Source organism: Delphinus delphis, chromosome 3 (assembly GCF_949987515.2).
Source record: "Delphinus delphis chromosome 3, mDelDel1.2, whole genome shotgun sequence".
Classification (NCBI taxonomy): Eukaryota; Metazoa; Chordata; class Mammalia; order Artiodactyla; family Delphinidae; genus Delphinus; species Delphinus delphis.
In genome coordinates this window covers 137669077-137693370 of record NC_082685.1, presented here as the reverse complement: position 1 = coordinate 137693370, position 24294 = coordinate 137669077, and the positions used below count along the sequence as shown (strand labels likewise).

General features: G+C 42.2%; 1 protein-coding gene across 3 annotated transcripts in view; it reads left to right on the top strand.

The window, feature by feature from the left end:
• GHR (growth hormone receptor) overlaps positions 1-24294 on the top strand; it is a 274756-nt gene that overhangs the window by 228878 nt on the left and 21584 nt on the right. For all 3 annotated transcript variants that reach the window (XM_060009529.2, XM_060009530.1, XM_060009531.1), the window contains exons 4-6: positions 10768-10897; positions 17640-17812; positions 22114-22292. In XM_060009529.2, coding sequence (XP_059865512.1) covers positions 10768-10897; positions 17640-17812; positions 22114-22292 — 482 coding nt within the window. The remainder of the gene's footprint in view (positions 1-10767; positions 10898-17639; positions 17813-22113; positions 22293-24294) is intronic.

Below are 24294 nucleotides of genomic sequence, written 5' to 3'. Positions count from 1 at the left end.
CTGAGAAGTTGTAGTTTCCCACAAAGGCAGCCATGGCTGTTCTACTGTGTGGACTGACACAGGCCATCCTGGAGCCTGGAACTGGCTCTGCTCCCAGGATCTATGGCACAGAATCTAACACTAACTTCCATGACTCCCACAATTAAGGCAGCTGTACTCTCAATACCATATATGCTTAAAACTGCAACTTTAGAACCCCTGAAACACAGCTGCAAGCATATGTTTCTGCTCTACACAGTGGAATTTACGGCTGGACCTTCTTGGGAGACCCCAGGAAGACCACCCCCAGAGGGACTTGTGCTGTCTACCACACTGCCACCGCTGAGAGCCAACGTAGACACAGTCCACATCCTCATTATTTGGGGGTTGACCTAGTTCCCCTCGGAGATTCAATGCATGCTGCTTTGCCTTGCTAACCCTCATTTGGTTTGTTTTTCACAGGACTCGGCATTTGAGGGGCCTTTCAATACATTTGCTTAAGGAATTTATTATACTAATCTAACACAGAAGCTCATTGTTCTGATTCAGTAGTTATCAACGCTGGTTGCCATTAGCACCTGGGGCATTTAAAAAAAATACCAATGCCCAGGCATCATCCCAGTCCTTTCTGTTTCTTTCACTCCATACATTGAGAGTAGTGTTTATTTTTTTAAGGTATAATTGACATAACACTGTATAGGCATCACCTAATCTAATTAAATTAGCTCTCTGAAATGTAGTTTGTTAAAGATCCCCGAGTGATTCTAATGTGCAGCCGGAGATGAGAACCACTGGTCCAGTTTGAAAGAACCCTTAGCTGGCAGTCAGGTGCCTTAAGTCAATGCTTCTCAATCTTTAATGTGCCTACGGATAACCTGGGAACTTGTTAGAATGTAGATTCGGATTCAGCACGTAGGAAGGTAAATAAACCTGACTTTGTGTACAGATGTGTCCCTAGTGGCATTTGGTTGGTGACTATCATGAGCCTTTTTCCGTTGCAGCAAACTAGGATCTGTTAATCACTCTCTCCTTACTCCTCTTTGAAGCCTTCCTCTCTCTCCACCCTCAGCTCTTAGTAATCACAACTCTCTCTGATTTCCTAAAGCAATTATTATCTTTATTTGAGCTCCCTTTTATTGTTAGCTACTTCTCATATGCACATGTATCATTTCCTGTACTACTTACAGTTCTTCAAAGGCAGAATCCATGTGTCATGTTATTTTTATAATTCCCACAACACCTGAAAGAGTGCCTTGCACATAATAGGTGCTGCATAAATGCTTCTTGATTAATGGAATATCTATGTGAAAGTCTCTTTAAAATCCCAAAGGACTTAAAAATGCAAGGTGTTTGTTGAGCAGAAAAAAAAAGTTCAGATGGGCAAGGTGGTAGAGGAGATTAGAGATTTCAGTTGTTGTGTTAGCTTTTTTCATTCTAGCTACATGTTTGAATTTTGGAGAACTACTTTGTAATTTAATGGTTTTAATTATTTCTTTGGAAGAGGACATTATTCACATCTTAGACCAGATAATTCTTTGCTGTGGGGACTGTCCTGTGCATTGTAGAATGTTTCACAGCATCTCTGGCCTCTACCTGCTAAATGCCCGTGTCATCCCTCCCCAAGCCATGACAATCAAATATGTCTCCAGCAAACAGCTGCTGGGAAGGAAACTCATCCCTGGTTAAGAATCCTTGGTTTAGAAGAATGAAATATGACACAGCTGCCTTACTGCAGCAGTAAATACCTTTAAAAATTAACACACACACACACACACACACACACACACACACACACACACAAGCATGACAAGCTGTGTTCCTGAGAAACATGTATAAGTACTTACAGAAAAATGTTCTCTCATTGCATTTTGGAAGCCATGGCTATGTATACCATATTTATCTTTGCATGTGTCATATTGGTCATTCTTTAATGGAAATAGAAATATATACATGAAACATTTTAAAAATCTGAATATACACTTAAGAATTCAAACATGTGGTGGGAGTAATTTCACCAAGCAAGAAAATGTACACAGAGCAAAAGTTATTAGGAAAGAATGACCAGGCTGATCCTCTCTCAGGGAGCTGGCCCAGCCTCTTTATATAAAATAGTCTGTCTGCTGTGTCATCATCCTTGGACCGAATATACTGTTTCAGCAAGTGATGATGTTAAGCTGAAGCCTGGCACACAAACAGGTGTTCAAGATTGTTTGTACCTGGTGGTACAGCGGTTGAGAGTCCGCCTGCCAATTCAGGGCACACGGGTTCGAACCCTGGTCCGGGAAGATCCCACATGCCACGGAGCAACTGAGCCGGTACGCCACAACTACTGAGCTTGCGCTCAAGAGCCGGCGAGCCACAACTACTGAGCTGGCGTGCCACAACTACTGAAGCCCACGCACCTAGAACCCATGCTCCGCAACAAGAGAAGCCACCTTAATGAGAGGCCTGCGCACTGCAACGAAGAGTTATCCCTCCGCTCGCTGCAACTAAAAAGAAAGCCCGCGTGCAGCAATGAAGACCCAAGGCAGCCAAAAATAAATAAATAAATGAACAAATACGATTGTTTGTTGAATAAATGAACAAATGAATGAATGCATGTTGAATGTGCCTGTGAATCTAAAACTAAGAAGCTTTGGTGTGCTCATTACAAAAGACCCTGTTTTATGGCATTTGAAACTCCAAACCTTAGAAATGAAATTACATAGAAGACTATATCATCATCAGTGAGAATTAAATGGCCTCGACAAAATTACAAGACAAGGAAAATAAAGGCTCATTCATCAGTTGGTTTCTTCTGGCGATAGAAGGCTCCCCTGAGACTCTAGGAGGTTCATGTTTTTCATGACAGAGATTTGACTTTGGCAAAGCATGGCTATACTTTTAGGCTTGGATGAGAATATCCCCACATGTACTTTTTCCTCCCATTCCTGGCGAAGAACTTGCATGGGAGACCCAAACAAGAGGCTCCAGTGGTGGGAACAAGCAGGATGCCTTCTGGGCTCAGAGGGGAAAAGATGATATAAGTCAGTGGTTCTTGAATTCTGCTATACTTCAAAATCACTGGGGAACTTTGAAAAATCCTATGCCCAGGTAACTAAATTGGTGATTCCATAAATTACCAGTGAAAGTAGAATCTCAAAGTCTAGAGCTCAGGCATTGGTATTTTTTTCTAATTTCCCAGGAGATTCCAGCATATGATGTGTTAATTTTGTCTATAGCTCCTCTGCCAGCTACTGATTTTCAGGAATTTGGATCATCTCATTGAAAAGAACCTGACATTCACAAGTGCTTCGGTTAAGTTTCATTTAGGACACTTTCATATGATCGAGGGAACCAGTAGTGTCTTTTGTGCAGTGAGTTACAATTCCCTATTTTATGACAGTGGTGTGCCTAAATTAATGATAGGGATTCTTAAATTGAAAAAATGACTGTCCAATAGAGGATAAGAAGAAATAAAAATTAAATTATACGTATAAATTTTAGTGTTAAGTATAATTTCTTGCTTTATACATTTTAGATCATGTTATTACTGAGATAAAATTCACATAATATAAAGTTTGCCATTTTAACCATTTTAAAGTAACTTTTAGTGTATTCACAATGTTGTGCAACCATCGCCACTACCTAATTCAAGAACATTCCATCACTTCTACAGAAAACCCTACCATTACTAGTGACTCCCAATTTCCCTCCCCCACATTCCCTAGCAACTACTAATCTACTTTCTATCTTAATGGATTTGTCAATTCTGGAAGTTCTATTCAAATGGAATAATATAATATGTGGCCTTTTTTGTCTGGCTTTTTTCACTTAATAAAAGATTTTCAAGGTTGTAGTATGTATCAATACTTTATTTCTTTTTATGGCTGACGAATATTCTATTACATGATTATACTACATTTTGTGTATTATCCTCTCATCTGGTGATGAACACTTGGGTTGTTTCCACTTTTTTATTATTATGAATAATGAAGCTATGAATATAATTGTACAAGTTTTTATGTGAGCCTGTGTTTTCAATTCTCTTGGGTACCTACCTAGGACCAGAATTGCTGGGTCATGTGGTAACTCTGTGTTTAACTTTTGAGGAATGATTAAACTGTGTTTCTACAGTGGCTGTATCACTTTACATTCCTACTGGAGGCTCCAATTATTCCACATCTTCTTGCTTTATATTTTAATTATTTGATTATTATCTAGGATGTCCCTTACCTTAACCAAACAGAAAATAAATCTTACTAAATTTAATGCTAATTGTTTCTTTGACATCTCAAAACCATGATATACAGAATACTTTTTTCTTGAATAATGAAACTATGGCAGTTCTGTTTCCTGAGTCAGTTATCCTGCAGGGCAGTAAGTACGTGTCTTTGAGGTGATGCTCCTGTTTCCGTCTTCCAGCAGGCTACCCTGTTGGAACTCGGGGCTGCTGGAGCTGCCTTGGCACATCCCCCCTCTAGCCAGAGAAAAGAACGCCAAGGAAAATAGTGCCCACACCCTTCCACCCAAGAAGCCCCGTTAGTAGTCACAACAGTTTTAAGAGAATTGATGGGAGAAGAGAGAAAAATCTTAGATCAGATAGGAAAATATATGATCATTCTGTCCAAGAGAATTCAGTGAAATAATGTGAAAGCACTAAGTAAGCTAAATGCACCAGATAAATGCTGTGGAGAAGAAAGGAAAGATGATTGATTAATGCCCCTGAATGTTCAAAACTAGGATTAATTATGTTCAGCTGCAGCTATTTAAGAAGAGAAGTAAATATATTTTATAATGAAAATGTTCTGTGAAAACTTAACTAAAACAACAAAACAAGTTTTGGTGAAAAGATAAACGCTTAAATGCTAATAGAACTGCATGTACAGCTCTATGCACAACATTTCCTGACGTTGCCATACAGATGAGCTATCCGTAGAGGCTGCATCCAGTTAAGTTCCCTGCCAGACCACATGTGCTGCAAATACTTTTCCAAGACACTGCAAAGTTCACTTGATTTGACATTCATCTTAAATTAACTGGACATGTTTACTAAGCCTTTATTTTAGTCAACCTTACAATGTTTTAAATGCACCAAGAATCCATTTTTAAAGCGTACTAGAGTGTAATTTAAAATAATAAAAAAGAAAGAAATGAGTAGTTCAGGGGAGATCTTGTGAATTCTTGTTCCCAACTCTAAGCCACTAAGTGCCTAAGCAGAAGATTTTACAGCTGTGCCTTCTTCAATTCCACAGAGAACCATAAAGGAAATCAACTGTGAGGGTGAATTCCTTATATCCAGTATTGTCCAATACAAAATACTTATTAAATTCTTTGCCAGTTTCCAACATTAAAGCTTTTTTTGCCAATAGTTTTATGCACTAAGTAGTTGCAGTTTCATAACCACTTGGCAATTCCATAGGTTAAAAAAAATAGCCTACCAGACTTAAAAGATGTGTTCTCTGACACTATATTATCTATAAGGCAGTTACTTTTGACAAGAGTGCTCAACTAGGAAGTTTACAGATTTCTTTTACCATATTTTGACAGGCCAGCATCCATCAAGGACAAGACCTTTGGTGAAAGGGGGTGTAAGATGCTCTAAGGTAAAGGAATCACTGAATTCCTGAAGCTCTTCCAATAGAAAAGTGCTTTGGAAATGACAGGTGTACTTAGGAGAAGGATGTGGGGCCTCAAAGCAGAGCTTCATAAGGGAGGACTCTTCATAAGGAAGCTGGGCAAGGGGTTCTTTCCCCTCCACCTAAGTGTTTACAAGCACTGTGCAAAACGCAGTGCCCCTCAGTCCAGAACCTGGTCCCTAGGAAGCCCCAGGAAATATTTAGGCTTTACAAAAAAATAAAAGGTAGCATTTTAGAAATACAGTTCAACCACTTGGCCCATTCCATTTATTTATTTATGAAGTTCATTTATCTCTTCTATAAAATTGTTTTCTTTAGTATGTCTTTGCAAGTTTTAATTCTTAATTATATTAAGGACTATTGTTTTGTTTTCTTTCCTTTCCTTACTGTTTTGTCTATGCTGCCCAACTCAAAAGGAAATTCTCAACTGGTTGTGTTCAGTTAGACTTTGGTCAGAGGGCAAGGTTGTCTCTTCACAAGGTATTAAGTCCCCAGCCTCTCTGTTCAGGGGTGATAACAACTGGCCAGGACTGTTGACAGCAGTTGAATCACACGACGGGCTGCAGTGGAGGTTGTACATTTAAGGGCAAATGGCTGCTGAGTGCCTTCCCCTCCACGAACTGGAGCTCTCGGAAGAAGGTTGTCCTTTCCTCCCAAAGGCTCCTTTCCTTCCAGCCTTCCCCTCCCACTTCAGTTGCTTCTCTTCTTCCTTCTCTTCTAACCCCAAACCCCCAAGCACACGTTGGGAACTTGTATGTGATTTCGTTTGGCTTTTGTTTCTGCTTTGTCATGAGTTGAGGATAGAAAAGCATGACTGGTGAGAGAATGGAAGGTAAGAAGGCAGATGACTATCTCAGTATGTAACAGCTGTTCGACGTCTGTGTACGGCCCAGGAAGATCATGTTCCTCCAAGGGGAGAGCCACTGGGCAGGAAAGGAGGCCCAGCCAACCTGGCTGACAAAATCAGGCACGGTCACTGTCAAAGGTGACGTGCTGCAACCAGCGGCGCCTCCCAGCCCATCTGATGCCGTCCCTCTGTCATCGTAGGTTTGAACATAACATCATTCCATTGACTTTTCAAAACTTGAATTTAGTAAAACTCTCTTCAAGATTTCTAGAGAATAATTTCAGTAGGAATATCCGTTTAACTTATTCTTAGTTAGTTCTTATTACCAGTTTATAGCCCATCAGAAATTTGGGCAGGTTTAGCATTTAGATGTATCGTTTCACACATGTATTTAAAATATCTCTTAGTTCTCCAAGCGTTCATTGTGAACAGTTATTTTACTCTTTTAAGATCATAATTAATTCACATCCTTCCCACACCCTCCAGAATTTGGCTCAAAGGAGGTCACTCTTGATCTGCAGCTCTGCTAGAACTGATCAGAGAACCTAATAATGTGGAAAGCTGACTTCAGTGCTTACGTATAACTTTATTTCTCTACATCAGTGGCTCTCAACCTGGGCTACCTATTGTTTAAAAAATCTCAATACCCAGGCTGCACCCCTGACAGATTGGGTCAAGCCTCTGGGAGTAGACCAAGGCATCAGTATCTTCTTAAAACTCCTCAGTTGATTCCGATGTGCAGTCACAGTTAGGAAATGCTGCTCTTAGGGCTTGCCAGGTTACAGATTTCTGAGAGTTTAGTTAAGAGCACATCTGAGCTGGTCATCTTTCCTTTCTGGGAATTTCTTGAGAAGCAGTAGAGAATTGTCTAACAAAAAAGCTATTTTTTACTAGTGCTGAGAGTTTAGACGAAATCACAAGGATTTGTGTTTTAATCCCACCTCTGCAAACAACAGCAATATAAACACAGGCAACTCACTTAATTTCTCGGAACTCCAGTTTCACCCATGTCTAAGTGGAAATAGTACCCACCTTCTAGAACTGTTAGCAGTATTAAAGGAGATTACATAAATATTCAACATGATGTAACAATACGTAGAATGATGTATGAAACACAGTAATGATAACAAAGTAAATATGTCACTACAATCCTTATTTTCAAAATGAAAGCTCCAGAGAGAGAATAAAAGTGAATCCCAAGGTTATGGTCAAGATTTTTGAATGCTGATCAGTGTTAACACATTAACATTTCTTCAGGATGTGGGACCACTTGAATGGAATACTCATTTCTCTAAGAATTACTTTAGGGCCAAAGGTGGCTTCTCTTGTCCATTGAAACATTCTTTTAAGAGATGTTTTTAAGAGTGTACTACTCTGTAGGTTTAGGCTAAAAAAAATCACAAGAGAGTAGGAAGTATTTCTAGTCTAGAAATGACTGTGTGTGGCTCATCAGAGAGGACCTCAGAGTGTATGATAACCATTTATTGCCTTCATAGTGAAACACAAAACAAGTTTCTACTGGGATTTTCAGATCAAATAGACAGGTGCTCATTTTAAGGTTAGGCCAGCACCTCTCAGACTTGGGAAACCTGAGCATGACTCAAAGGAACTGGACTTGAGGAAGGTTGAATGTCTTCAGCCACAGTGATAACAGCTGAAGCGGGAGGTGTCTGAGCAAGAGAGAAGCAGCAGTTGTATTACAGTTCTTCTTGCCTCCAGAAGAGAAGTCACCCACTTTCCCACACTCACTGTGACATATTCATTCGCTAAGAAAAGTAGTTTATGTCATTCTTAAACACAGCTCTGAAGTTCTGATATATACTGAATTTGTTTATTATATCAATATATCAACAGCCTTCAGATATTTACTATGGGTAATATTTTTCCCTATCCATCCTCCAAATTAATCCATCAGCTGGGTCCTCTGCCTCAGATTCTCTCACAAGGCTGCACTCAAAGTACCAGCGAGGGCCGTGGTCTCATCCGAAGTCTGAAATGGGGAAGGATCGGCTTCCATGCTCACTTTCATGGTTGTTTCCCAGGACTCAGTTCTTGGAGGGTTGTTAGACTGAGGGCCTCAGCGTCTTGCTGGTTGTGGACCAGAGGCCACTCTCCATTCTTTGCCCTGTGGTCCTCACTAACATGGCAGCTTGCTTCAGCAACAGACTAAGTCAGCTAGCAAGACAGAAGTCACAATCCTTTGTAACCTAATCACAGGTGTGACATCCCCTCAATGCTATCATATTCCATAGGTTCGAGGCAAGTTACTCAAGGGGAGGAAATATTCAAGGTTGTGGATAGGGATCCTTCAAGGAGGATTGAAGGAGGCAGGGATCCTTGGGGCCATCTGAGAGGCTGTCTGCTACAGCACCTAGCAGCACATACCCAGCCATAAAAGAAGGAAGGAAGGAAGGAGAGAAGGAGGGTGCAAGGAAGGAGAAAGAAAGGAGGAAGATAGGGAAAGGAAGGCAGGCAATGAAAGACAGACATTAAAAAAGTAGCTTTGCTGCACTGCGCCTACATCGGGATTCCTCTGTGGGCACGTATTTCATCACATTAGCACCACAACCATGAATTTCCTATTTCTTATTTAGAATGCAGGACAATATGGGGCTTTCTATATATCTGGAGTTAAAAGGAAACAGAATAAACAAGGATAGTAAGTTTAAGCAAGCAAAATGTGTTTCAAATTAATTCTTTTTAAGTTGTTTTTCCCCCAGCTAGCAAAGTTTTTTTTTTCCCTTCATGTTTCAAGTTTTCATATGAGGTTTATTATTCTTGCCATTATGTGGCAGGCTCATTGCACAGGGAGTATAGGAACCTGGATGGTGTTCTCTGGTGGTTTGGGCGCCAATGCCAAAATTATGTTTTGATTCTGTAGATTTTTATTAGTGGTTGTATATGTCACTTAATTGTAAAAGTGAAGTTGTAAAGTACCTTGGATCTCATCTATTCCAGCCTCTCTATTGAGAAAACTGAGGTCCAGATGACTTGAGACGTTCAAGGCTACATAGTATCAGAGCTGAGACTACATCACAAATCTCTCAGTTGGAAATCTGGTGTATTTCCTCTTCTCACATTCTGTTCAAAATAACAGTCAGAATGTGCAATCCTCCCCTCAACCCTGCAGGCATTAAAACATGTTAGTTGTGGTTTAGATGTGGTTTATTTAGCACTGATTTTCTGGAAGGATCTAAAAGATAATACTTCCAGTGCTTCAGCTAATAGAAAAAGGAAATTTTCCAGGAACTCTACTGTATAATAGTTGCTTGCCTAAAGAAACATACACCTTTTTCATTTGTAATAGATGACACAGGCTCCAGTGCTTCAGTGCTCTGAGTGGGTTCATAAACATTGACCACAGTCTCCAAAATGGCCATGGAAGTCAGAAGAATAATGAAAATTGATAAACAGAAATTAGTTTTACCTCAGACCTGCTGCACATTCATAGCTGCAGTTTTCATAGATGCAGAGGAGCTTGGCTAATATCCTAACACACAGGAGTCTTTCTCCACTTCCCAAATTAGAATTGACACGTATATATATGCACAAGTTGTTGAAAGTAGGTATCTGTTTAATGATACCTATTTAATGAGTTTACTGGCTGAATCTTTTAAAAGAATGCAAACATTAGTGACTTTATCAAACATCTGTAAAAAGAGAAAAGCCTCTGTGGTTCTCTGGGGCCCAACGCAGCCATCCATGGTGGGCAGCTGCCACCATGCACATTGCTGGGCACACTTCGGGTGCCTGCCTAGGTTTCTCAGAAGTCAGGTGCGGACCCTCAGCCCATGGGCAGGTGCAGCCTAGAAGTTCAGTGACATTAACACCACCAGGGCAGCCCTCCACCGATGGGAGTTGGTGGATAAACGCCCTGGGCTCCCATCATTGTCGAGGACACAGGGAAGGCACACTTTTCACAGCTTCTCAGAGGGACCTCTGTGGGGTTGGACCCCTGTCAGCCACTATGGGCACGAGCCGAAGAGCAGACACTTTGTTAGCTGTTTTCCCTTCCCTACGTCCCTCTTTCCCTTTCCTGGGGTCACCCTCCAAATAAACTACCTGTGCCCAAATCCTCATCTCTAGCTCTGGTTTCTTAAACAGGCCCCAAGAAATAATGTCGGAAATAAAGACAAAATGGTTTGTCCCTGGAATCGGGACTGACAGAGAAATAACTGGCAGCCAGCAGTTCTGTAGCTGTGACCCAAGGAAACAGCATTTCTAGAAGAAGTGCTTGTTCTTGACCGCTTTAAGTATGTGTCTCATTAGGACCATCTGTTACCCTCCCGATATCATGCCTTGCCTTTTCTTTTTATTCTGCAGATTCTTCCGGGAAGCCTAAATTCACCAAGTGCCGTTCACCTGAACTAGAGACTTTTTCATGCCACTGGACAGATGGGGTTCATCACGGTTTACAGAGCCCAGGATCCATACAGCTGTTCTATATCAGAAGGTGCAGGCTTCGTGCCTTTCTGACTTTTCTCTTCTACGGACTTTCTCATTAAAACGTATTGAGTGACATGCAGGGGTAGGAACGGAAATAACCTATTTTGATGACCTAAGTTCATTCACCCATTCATTTATTCAAAGATATTAATTAAGCCCTTACTCTATGTTGGGTACTGTTTTAGGCCCTGGAGCTACAGTAGTGATTACAAAAAGATAAAGTCCCTGGTCTCATGGAGATTTGTTTCCAGTGGGGGAAGACAGACAAAAAATTTTTTTAATTAAAAAATTAAATGTCAGCTGGCAACATGGTTAAGAAAAGTAAAGCCAGAAAGAGTGTTAGCACTGTGTAAATATATGCATGTGCTTGAGAGTGTGTGAAGGTATGAGTGAGCATGTTTGTGAGTGCAAGAATGTGTGTGAGTGTGTAAAAGTGGGTACAAGTATGACTGCATGAATGTGGGAAGGTGGGTGAGTATGCACGTGTGAATATGTGTGAGAGTGTGGGGGTGTGTGGTTGTGCATGAGTGTCTGTATGTGTAAATGTGCGTGAGCATATGGGGGAGTGAACAAAGTGAGTGTGCATGAGTGTGTGTGTGTATGTCAGGAGCTCAGAAGACATCTTAAATGAGGAGGTCATCGGAGGCCTCTCTGTGGTGCATTATAGCGGAGACGTAAATGAGGTGAGAGAGGCCATGTGAGTATCTGGGGGAAAGACTGTCCAGACAGAGGAAATTGCAAGTGCAAAGGCCCTGAGGCCAATGTGGCAGGTAGGAAGAAAGCAGGAGGCCGGATGGTACAAGGTGGAAGACAGGGAGAGTAATGGGGGAGAATTCAGAGGGTTAGCAGGGCCAGACTGAGACGAGCCTTGCAGGCCATGGTGCAGCCTACTTTCTCTGTGGTGGGAAGCCATAGGGTTTTTTTTTAAAGATGTGTGTTTTAAAAGACTGGTTCCTATGTAGAAAATAGACTGTGTCCCTGTTAAATTAGTTTCATTCAGTGAGGGACTATGATACTTGTCTCTTCCATTTTTACTGATGGTCCTATAAAATAACGGGAAGAGTGAAACAAAGATCTTCCAACGTGATCACCACCCGAGTCGTTCATTTCTTACCCCTCCTCACCTGGCACGATTTCCATTTCTGTTTACTCTCATGTTGTACCTTTTTGCTTTTAAAATTTTAGGCTCAAACACTCTATCATCTCCTCTTTTCTTGCCAAGATGCAAGATTAGTGGAGACCCCTGATCTGGTGGTGGTCATCTGTCCAAGGATGGTGCTTTCAATCCCCCAGAGGAGCGGGGAAAGGAAAGGTAGAGGCAGCAGGCAGTTAAGGGCATGAGCTCAGGGCCAACCATCTCGCATTTCAGCCTGGCTCCGGCCCTCGCTCAGAGAGTGGTGCTCGGCAGATTAGTCAGTCTGTCAACAATTCAGCCGCCTCATTTGCAAAATGGAGATAATAGACCTTGCCACATGGCTTCTTGTGAGGGTTCTATTAACTAATCCATGAAAAACACTTATCACTGTGCTTGGTGACAAGCCTAGTAAGGACTGAATAAATGGTAGCTGCTATTCCTATTATTGGTAGCGGGATAATAATTGAAAATAATATAGAATTCTGATTGCTGGGCTACAAAAGTGATTTTTGATTCTTTACTGCTTATGATTATTGATGTGCTATAAGACCATTTTTAATGCAGAGCTGGATGCTTAATTTGCAAATAAATATCTTGAATTAGCAACTAGGACTGGCCTTAGTCACCTTCCAGGTGTGTGAGAGGTCTCTCAGATGTACCCCAAAGGGCACACAGCGATGAGACGGTTGGGCATCAAATGCACTTTTTTCCCCAGCGAGGCTGATACTGCAGAGAGGTAGGGGCCGGCTGACAAAGCTGATTTGTATACATACATTTGGACAGGAAGCTAAAATGTCTGGTAACACTTTTGAAAGGAAGCAAAAATGTCTGGTAGCGCTTTTGAATATCCTCTGAAATTATTGTTAAATGAAGAGAGATTTAGTAAGTTCAATTTTCATACTTTTGCTTCAGCAGCTTAGAGCTCAATCAAAACAAAATAGGTTATTCATATTGGCACAACTAACTAAAATAAAGAGAGAAATAGCAGTTGGGCCCACTTTATGAAAACAGATTTTCACCACCCTAATATTCACCAAATTTGAACCTGAGTAAAAAGATCCAACAGGATGCAGCCTTCACAAATATATATTTGTCCCTTACCCCATCCATCAGGGCCACATACCTTTGCCTCCAGGCCTTCTCAGCACAGACCAGGCTTTTCAGCATCCCTGGTCCAAACCCAGCCCTGTGCCAGTAGAGATGCTACTAAAAGTGTGACGAGGTGGGGGAAAGTCTTGGATCTATTCAGAAAGACGTCATCAATTATTGTCCTAGTAGAGTTTGGGATCCCAGGGGAAGAAATTGTCACATCCTCCAACCCCCTAAGTACAACCTCATAATTAGGGCCTACCAAACTGGCAAAATCAGTGTTTTGTGTTTTCTCTATAAGCGTTGAACTATTTTGAATATCTTAGCCAAAATAACATGAGCGCCCAGCCCGGTGTCTCTGGAAAGGGGAGAATTAAGGGAATTAGGAGTATCAGGAATATACATTACCAGGACTGCACCAATTAGAGCACAAATGTGTTGCCTTCATGTTACCCACTCACACAAAGCAGAAAATACAAACGCATTTTCTGACTCTTGTCATTGTTTCTTAGAATTCAGTTCCCAGGCAACTCCTGGGACTATAGAATCATGACTCCCCGTCCCTGATACAGAGATGAGACTGTGACATGATGTCAGCCAGAGCCAGAGCACTGGAGGCGGGGAGGAGAGGGAGGGGGCTGATGCACTCCCGGCCTGGCCTTGGTAGCTAAAGCACAAGGGAATCTAAACACGTCAGGCCCAGAGCGCGGGCCCAGAGGCAGCTGCAGGCTTGGCTGGCTCTGCTCCTGGCCAGGTGAGCTGGGGGAAGAGGCAGCCAATTCAGAACAGTCTGTGCCACCCTGTGATGGAGACCGTGCCCGATTCAGCCTCTGAGCTTGGAGGGGACTCAGCAAGAATGCAAATCACAGGCCTGGCAAAAAGAGGAGCCTGTCAGCATGCTCTGCTCTCAGCCTTCTGCCTGCAGATGCCTTGTTTTCAAAGAAGTGGGCATGTGAAGACTCAGTCTCAAAGATTCTCTCTCCCCCAACCCCACCAAACCCCCTCCCCAAATTACCCCGGCTTTTGAAAAGAAAGTTTCTTTTCCATGCAAGGTGGTGGGGGAAATTAGAAAGGAGAAAGAGCAGTTTTACTTTCTTTTCTTTTTTTTAAGGAATGTGTTAAATTTTAAGCCTAAAACGCATGATCTGGAGATAATGAAAACAGTTGCCCTTAGAACATAAATGATGTTGTTTTGTTTTGTTTTTTTCTCTTCCAGTTGGTTACCTTTAAGTGGAAAGCATTTCTTCTGCTCTTTATTCTGATTTTTATTGATAGGCTGTTGCTGTAGTTCTCACCGGTATGTGACAAGCCAGTCTGGGAGCAAACCTAGAGCACTTAAGTGTAGGGAGTAGCTTCCATAAACGGGCTTTGGTCATCTGTAGAGAAATTCAACCCAGTGAAGGCAGGCAACAGAGCATCGGTTTTGTGAGTCCATTTGTTTTTTTGCGGTACGCGGGCCTCTCACTGTTGTGGCCTCTCCCGTTGCGGAGCACAGGCTCAGCGGCCATGGCTCACGGGCCCAGCTGCTCCATGGCATGTGGGATCTTCCCGGACCGGGGCACGAACCCGCATCCCCTGCATTGGCAGGCGGACTCTCAACCACTGCGCCACCAGGGAAGCCCCCATGTTTTTCTTCTCTAAATTTAATAGTTTAAAAAGAAGTGTTAAATATGTATTTAAAATAAAATTCAACTTCAGTTAGTGAGGGAGGGGGTTGGGAGTTGTGTTTTGAACTAGCTCTTCCGGATCTATTGTGCTTAAGATAAGTGCTTTAAGTTGTTTGTTCCGTGGAGCTAATGGGTTGGGGACAATCTAAACAGTGTTTTTCCTACAGTCCCCATGGGGACCAGGGTGCTGACAAGCCAAAGTTGAGAAACTGTGAAATACACAGAGCTAACCTCCCTATTACAACTCCAGACCTGCTAAGCACTAGAATGTTTTAATAGTCACTTTAATACTGTCAGTTATGCTAAATACATTTGATATGTCCTTTACTATTATATGGAAGCCTCATTTCCTGGGCAATCTCTTAAACCATTCTCTTTACTGTACTCTAATTTTGTTTGAAAGCCAAGATAAAACAAACCATACCATAGTTCAATGACCCACCTATCGATAGTTCTTTTTTATCTTTTTCCTATTCTAAACACATACACACAATACACACGATTCTTCCTTCTACCCTCTACCCGCTTAATTTTCCCATCAGAGCTGAATCTCCCTCTCATCCAAGAGTATGCAGCTTCTGAGAATCTCAACCAGAAATTAAGCAACAGTTCACTGTCCATGTTAATCCCAAGTTCTTTCCAACAGCTGACAAGCAGCTGTCTCAAGGACCCCCTGATGTTACACAACTTTCCTCCTAGTGCCAAACTTGGGAAACAGCTGTAAAGAAGGAAACATGTGTCTTCTCCCAGCTCTTCATCCTGCCTTCCCACAGCCTGCAGGGTCCTTGCTGTCCACTGCTGCCCAGCACCCATCCCCCTGGGGTGATGCTCACAGACCTCCACAGTCTGGCCTGCCAGCCCCAAGCACCTCAGCCGACACAAGGTCATTCCTACCCCCTTCTCCCTCAGCCACAGATTACCTGGCTTTATGTCTCCTGGACTTGTAAACCCCCTTCTCAGCCGATAGCCTAGTGAAGAGTAAGTAAATAATCAATTACCCCACCTAAGTAGCAATTCTAATTTAAGAAAGTTTTTCCCAATGATTCCATTGCCTTCTGTTCCCTCTCTTCCTTTCCCTGTTGCCATCTGTTAAACTTTTACCCATCTTCAAGATTGCTAAAAACACCACCTCCACCTTGAAGCCTTCCATGAACAGCCAGAGCAATCATTCCCTTTTCTAACTCCAGTGAGTACGATGTGTAAACACTTAGCCACACTGCTTTGTAATACAGTTTCTCGGTCATTCCCCTGAGGCAGGAGTAATTCACATGAATCCCGCATAATATCTGGCACGGTGTTTTATATATAATCAATGCTTATGAAATATCAGTATACTGAATAAAGGAGACAAAAAAAGAAAGTACTCGGATGGTAATTTCTGAGTCGTCTTCTAGCCTGAAGGTAGTGATCAAGTCTTATTAATCATTATAGCCACACAGTGCTAGTGCCAGCTATCATGCTTACATACTGCTTGCATTGGAGACACCCAGTGATGGCTTGCTGAATTCAGTCATTCAGTCAGGCAAGCAGATGGGAAATGGGAGGAGAGCTGTGTCACATTGTCTCACATGTTTGCTCAGTTCCTGCTGGGATGGACTTGAGTCTGAGCGATCTTTGGATTGCTCTGCATTTTTGTTCAGGTCCCCTTTAGCAGCTGATCAGGGAATATCCTTTCCCCAAACTGACGTCCTCCCACAGTGAACTTCCTGGCATCTCTTTTTTCTTCGACACACATCCTGCTGTTGTTCTAAGTCATCTGGGTAAATGATGCTTTCTGTAGACTGGGATAGAGGTGAATAACTCTATGGTAGAATTTAAATATGGAGATGTAGCTTTTCTGATTTCTTCAGTGTTCTCCATGTGTCCATCTATCCCTCATGACTTGTTTTGTTTGTTCTTATCTGATCGAAGATATAGGAAAAGATGAACTTGTTCTTTGTAGAGAAACCAAAAAAGGAACTGCTGGCAAACACATTGATTCAGTTCAGCCCATTTTTGTTTTCCTTTTTTTGATATTATAATTAAATGTCCATTTCTATTTACAAAATGGAGAAGAAAAATGCTTTCCCAGTTTGGAGAATTTTTTTTAATTTCTGGGTCCATGGCTTTTGTCTCTTTTATGAGTAGAGGGGAAAATCCTAGGACTCCCATGTTTCTTAAAGGTTACCTGGATGTCCAGCATGTTTGAAATGTTCCCGTGGCTCTTCATGTAATTAAGGAAAAAAAATCAGGAGAATGGGAAGGAGTTCGAGGCAACAGGAAACCATCCCCCCCAAACAATGGACACCTTTGGGGAGATGGACACAGGATGCAGCAGTTCAGAGTAGGGCGGTAGCCAATTGTCCACTTCAGGGCCACCCAAATCTCCATGTCACTCAGCCTGCAGAACACCATCAGTGTGCTGCCTCAGTTTCTTCCACCATGAGTTGGGGGAATACCCAGGTTTAAAGACTCAGCTATTCTCTGGGAATCTCTATAGTTTGGGGGTTGACTCTCCGCAGTATTTTAATAAAGGAACATTTTTAAACCTTCGTAAGCCTGAGAACCCTCATCTGCAGAATGGGGGTAATGAAGTACCTACCAATAAATCACTTAATTTAGGAGCTGGTTCATTATACACAGTCAATGAAGGGATGCTTTTGGTATAGGCAGAAGTACCAAATGGCCTTCTATCGGTCTACAGACACTGATCATCAGTCCACAGATGTGCTACTTCTTGGAAATGGTGCCACTAAGATACTTGCTCATAACATAGTCGTGTCCCAATTTATTGACTCTGACTGCCAAGCACCTTGCTTTGGCTTAAGCTATGGCATGATTTGGGGGAACAATTCATCCTTTTTTACCCTCCATTTCAGGAGCACTCAAGAATGGACTCAAGAATGGAAAGAATGCCCCGATTATGTCTCTGCTGGAGAAAACAGCTGTTACTTTAATTCATCTTATACCTCCATTTGGATCCCCTACTGTATCAAGCTAACTAGCAATGGTGATACTGTGGATCAAAAGTGTTTCTCTGTTGAGGAAATAGGTAAATCACAGGTTTGTGTTTTATTTGACATGGCTTTAGATTAAATAAGTGGGGAAGGCTGCAAAGTCCAAGTGTATGCAAATAGGAAGACTGTGTCATTGCACTCTGTAGAGGGATGGCGGTCTCCTTTACAGTGCATGGGATCAGCTGGTGAACAAGAGAGAAAGGGCAGAGGGAGCTTGGGTTGGCTCTAACATGAAAGAAATCTGGCAGTAAATGTTGTAAAGAAAAGAATAGGAGTCTTATGGAGTCTTTTCCTTGAGAAGGTCGCTAAAGCTGGATTGTATTCTTGTGTGCCGCTGCAAGGGACAAACTCAACGCACTCTTAAGATTCCTTCTCTCCTAATGATTTGGTATGATTATTATATTCTGATCTACTGAAATACATTGGCCTTGATCTCTGTCACTGCTATAATAAAGGCCTAGATTTTCTTTACCACAAGGCATAATCATTCTGGAATTTTACATGGACAGAACAGCCAAAATCAGTCTAAAGACATGTTTATAAGATCTCAAAACAAACACTGGAGGTAATCAGCTCAGTGAACGAAGTGAAAGTTCCAAGCAGCGTATCCCTTGCGCATCATGTGGACACAGGGGAAATGAAACAAAACAAACAACCATAATTGGAATATTCATGTTTATACTATAATAGTATAAACAGCTAAATAGAAAGAATCAAAGAAGGACCATGAGTAGCTGACGTTGGTGCCTCAGATCTATCCACAAAGCTCATTTGTTGCTTATAGGAATTCCTTGGAGCCTCTCTCAGACGTGTTGTTCTTGTGTGTGGTTTCCCAGGCATCAGCAGACTGGAAGAGACAGAGAGAGTGTGGGTAGAAGTTGCAGATGGAAACAAGTAAATCTGATAGCCTGACTTTGAGGGAGAAGATTGAGAAAACTGTACCACGCAGAAAAGAGAACCCAATTATACGGCTTAGAGGAACTATTCGTACATATGCCCTAACGTCAATAGATGTAGCTGTCTAGTGGCTAAATGGGTAGTAGAAAGACTACTGTGTCAAGATCCGTGTTCTAACCCTGTCCCTGCCAAGTGCCACGAGCCGGGCCCTGTGCTGGGTGTGTTGGCTACAGCACGAGTAAGACGCAGTCAAGTAGGGAAATCAGGCAGGTTAACAAGTAATTGTGATACAGCACAATAGGTGCCGGACTCAAGGTGTGTGGAATGCACAGCAAGCCAAGGTTGTGGCCAGAGGTGGGAACGATTGACTGGGCCCGAGGGTAGAGAAAGGGCTGCACAGAGATGGTGACTAGTTCAGTTACTTCTTAAAGCATCAGCAGGAGTTGCCAGTTATACAAGATGGACTGTGTCTTCCAACAGCGACTAGGTTCCAAAAGTGACAAACAGCAAGAATGTTCACAGACTCGGGAGCAGTTTGGCAGGCCTGACTCGCTGGCCAGAGAAATCATCAATTGATCTTGTGTACCCCACAGAGGAATTTGGACTTTACCTTACTGCCCAGGGGTACATTTGAGGATGCTTAAGCAGGGAAATGACCTCAGGATATTTATTGCTAACCCTTACAAAGCATTTACCATAGATCAGGTATGATCACTGTGTGAGATAGGTTCTATTATAATCCCCATTTTACAGATGATGAAACTGATCCCCAAAGCAGGGGATCAATGACTAGCTCAAGGTCAGACAGCTGGTAGGCAGAGCTGAGATTCAAACCTAAGCAGCATAGCTCCAGAGCCCATGCTCTTAACCTCAAAGCCATACAGCATGGTACTATTGTCTCAGGGGAATTCGTCTTGCTGCAGTGTAGAGGGTAGATTGGAATAGCACAGACTAGAGGTATGGGGATTAGAAGACTTTGTGATAATCAAGGCAAAAGATGATGACGGGCAGAGTTACCATGAAAGCAGGTAGGGAGGGAGCTGAGAGTGAGAGACAACAAAGAACCGAGGTGAACCTAGATCTGAAGATGACAGCCACAAGCCTCAGCTTCCTCATGTATTATGAATGTATTCTACTAGACCTCACAGGGCTTGTCTTTGGATTTAAAGTCATATTACTTAGGCATCTGTCATTCATTCAGTTTATTCAGCCAATCGTTGAGTCTCTTCCTTAGACCAGGCAGTGTTCTAGGTGCTGGGGACAGAAAACGTCTGCCCTAGTGGGACATTTTCCCAGTGAGGGTGGAAAGAGACCATGCTGGGAAGAGAGGTAACATCGGGAGGGAGAAAAGCATGCTGGAGAGGTTGCAGTGGTAGCGTTATCAGACACGGCTTCACCGAGACAGCGACACTTGAGTGAAGAAGGAAATGAGAGAACAGTCACGTGTCCACCTGAGGGAAGAGGGCACAGGAAGGGTAAAGATCCTGGAGCGGGAGCATGCCTTTGCTCTCTCAAGGAACAGCATGGGGTAGCGAGGGGATACACAGAGAGCAAGGAGGCGCGTGGTCATAGACCAGATCCCAGAGGTCAGAGGGTCAAGGCTAAGGTACCCTTTAAGCCATGTGTGACTTTGGCTTTCATCTGGAGTGAGATAGGAAGCCTTTGGAAGGCTTTAAATGATGAGTGATATGACCTAACTTAAGATGACCACCATGTCCACAGTATTGAGGGCTGTGTTGAGAATAGACTGAAGGGGGACAAGGACCACAGGAAGAGACTAGTTGGGAGGCTAATGCAGCAACAACAACAACAACAAAAAAAATGATAATGGCTAGGACCAGGTTAGAGCCATGCAGCTGATGAGAAGTGGGTGGATTTGGGGAGTATCTTGGAAGTACAGCTGACAGAATGTGGGATGGTGAAAAAAAAGATGAGTCCAGGGGCTTCCCTGGTGGCGCAGTGGTTGAGAGTCCGCCTGCCGATGCAGGGGACGTGGGTTCATGCCCCGGTCCGGGAAGATCCCACATGCCGCGGAGCGGCTGGGCCCGTGAGCCATGGCCGCTGAGCCTGCGCGTCCGGAGCCTGTGCTCTGCAATAGGAGAGGCCACAACAGTGAGAGGCCCGCGTACCGCAAAAAAAAAAAAAAAAAAAAAAGGTGAGTCCGGGAAGAGTTGAATTTTTATCCTGAGCAACTGGAGGAATGGAGTCGCCATTAACAGAACCAGGGAAGGTAGAAGGGGAGCAAGCTTCAGGCAGAAGACTTGCCTTTGAATGCATTCAGTTTCAGATGCTTTTTAAGTATCTCAGAGTGTTTCTCACACTGTAATGTGTCAACTAAGGCACCTAGAAATAAGCATAAAAGTAAGGAAGAGGTGATTATTATGCTCGTAACGGTGGTACTGAGCCTTCTCAAAAAGGACCCAGTTCTATATCCTCTATTTAAAGTAGGAAGATTTGTAAGATGCAAAATGAGTAATAGGTTGGAGACAACTTTGCATTAAAAACATTTTTATAGTTCAGTCATATAAAGGGTTAAGCTTTGGTTTTCAGAATTCATCAGTCCCCAACAAATCCAGAAAGATGAGGTATAACTATCATGATGTGGGTAGCTTAGCTATTTTGCAAATCCCTTCAATTTAATTTCCAAAATGTGGTCATGATTAGTCAAATTGGGACTTTCTCATTTTTTATAAAGTAGTATCCACTCCACAGTGGTCAGTAGCATGCAGTTAAGTAAAACACAGAAAACACTGATTCATTACCATTTGAGAGAGCAGTGTAATGCCTTCATTTTATATCTGAAGAAATGATCACATGTGGCTAGGAAGACAAGCTAAGGAGTATTTACTGAGTGTTTGGAAGGAGTGTGCTTCTGTAGCCGTACAGAAGTGGCAAAGACAAGAAATGAGAAAGAAAATAAGAAAGATCTTGCCCCAGGTCACATACAGCTTGGAAGAAAAAAGATTTCTCCACCCCTAGTTCCAAAACAGCGACATGTTTAAATACCATAGATCTTTCTGACTCTCTCTTCCTTCAGTTCTGAGTTAAAGTGAATTCCTTTGCCAAAATCCCAAAGTATTAATCCTACCAGAGCCAAAAGAAGTGTAAAACATGGCAAATCTTTAAGAATAGCTATAGATCAGATTTTAAACTCAAAAAGAAGTTTTTTATAGGGGCTTTTTTTTTAAGTTAAAAACAGATCATCCTTAAGTTAAAAAATGATTCACTTTGTTGTAAAGCAGAAACTAACACACCATCGTAAACCAATTATACTCCAATAAAGATGTTAAAAAAAATGATACTGTCCCATAAAGTGGGAATATTGGAAGAATTAAGAGTTTGAATAATAAAAATGTATAAAGTAACAGTCTCTTCGGAAGAAAGCATTCCACTAATATCGAGCTGTGTCTGTGTACTAATTCTCTGTTGAAATGCCCAGTGCAACCAGATCCACCCATTGGCCTCAACTGGACTTTACTGAACATCAGTTTAACAGGGATTCATGCAGATATCCAAGTGAGATGGGAACCACCACCAAATGCAGATGTTCAGAAGGGGTGGATAGTCCTGGAATATGAACTGCAATACAAAGAAGTAAATGAGACCCAGTGGAAAATGGTAAGATATCATTACATCTCACATTTAAAAATCCTTTGACTTTTCTTCTTTTTAGTTTAACAACCCCCTCTCATTTATAGACTTCCTTTTGACTTAATACCACATGCCCATGCTATATGCTCTCTAATTTCTTATTTGAGAAAAATGGATATAATCAGTAAAATATCATCTTGGAATTCTTTAAGACAGCAAATGCTTACATGGAGTTTTATACAGAAACCTATGGAAGGAAAGGAAAACTATATTTCCCCAGTCATCATTGGTATCCAGTTGAACTTCAGAACAATATCGTGCACTCTAGCCACTTAGCTGCCTTTGAGGGTGTGGCTAAACATGGGAAGGGTTATGATCAAGGTCAACAGTGAGCTGTGGCTAAATATTCTCCCATGATTTTAGTTGCTACTCTTCACCAGACCCCCATTAAAATAAGTTCTTGAGTGACTCCAGGAGGGAAACAGAGGGGGAGGGAATCGATCCCCTAGAGGTTTCAGAAGGATGTTTTGTTACATACCTCAAGGGAGAATCAAGCTAAGAGGTTTTTAATGTAAGCAAGTGGCATGGTACTGGTTGACCTCTGAACCCCACACTTCCTTGCCAAGTGTATGGGAACTGGGCACTTCGATAAAGTCCACATGGCGCACAACAAGAAGAAACCAGGATTATCATGCTGCTCCCAATGTAACCAATTCTAAATCAGTCTAGCCACAGCCACAGGCCTGGCCAAGCCAAGTGGTTTCTGGCTGGTCACCAGGTCGTGCCCAGCAGCCCCGCACAGCCTCACTCGCAGAATTTTGAGACACCGGGCCCTGTCCATTCAGTGAACTGCTGAGGAAGAAGCCAGTTTTGTCATTAGAGGAAAGTTAAGTTTAGAGCAGCTGTGCACAGTTAAGTATTGGGCTTCAAGGTTCTCAAAATTAAAATTAAACCATTTTAATTTAGATATCTGTTCCATAACTTGGTGCAGAAAAGCTTGGCTGGATGCTGAGTCAAACAAGGCTTTCTAAATTCAAGCTTCAGTCAAACATTTGTTCAGCAACCAGGTATTGAAATAACTACCGTGCATGAGGCACGGTGCTAGGCACCCCAGGGCAGCAGTTCCCAAAGTGTAAACTTTGGACCCCTGAGGGTCCCTGGGACCCTTTCAGGGAGTCCACAAGCTCAAGACTATTTTCATGATAATACTAGAATGTTCTTTCCTTTTTTCACCGTGTCGAGATTTACACAGATGGTAGAAACACAATGGTGGAAACACTGCTGCTGCCTTAGCACGAATCAAGGCAGTAATTCCAAATCGTACTGACAGTCACTGTATTCTTCACCACGATGCACTCATAGTTAAGAAGCAGTGAGCAGGGCTGGGGGGAGGTGGCTTCACATAAGAATGTCCTCGATGAAGCTGCATATATTATTAATTTTATTAAATCACGACTTCTGAGTATGTAGCTTTTTAATCTTCTGTGTGACACATGGGAAGTACACCTAAAGCACTGCAGCTACATACTGAGGTGTGGTTGGTTATCTTGAGAAAAGGCATGTAAACACCTGAGTTGCCTGCTAGAACTAGCTGCTTTTTGCTTGGAATACCATTTTTACTTTGAAAGAATAACTGATAAACAGCTGGATGGCTTTTCATATTTGAGTTGGCAAATCCTTGGCAACATTTCTTGAAAAAGTGAACTTAACACTTAAGAAAAACAATTGACAGTATTTGTTGCCAAGGAGAAAATTTGAGCTTTCAAGGTTAAATTCGAATTTTGGAAAACTTGCCATCTGCAGCTGTGAGCTTGATAGCTTCCCCAACCTTTGAAGATCTCCTAATGAGATCAACGGTGATATAAGCAAAAGTGAGGTTTTTTTAAAATATTTATAGTGAAATGTGTGAACATTTAGAAAATCTGCATAACTCAGTGAACGATATTTTCCAAATGACCAGTACGTACTGTAACCAAAACCACACATGGGGAAATGATCCATTCAAAGTACTAGATGGAATGGTGGATTT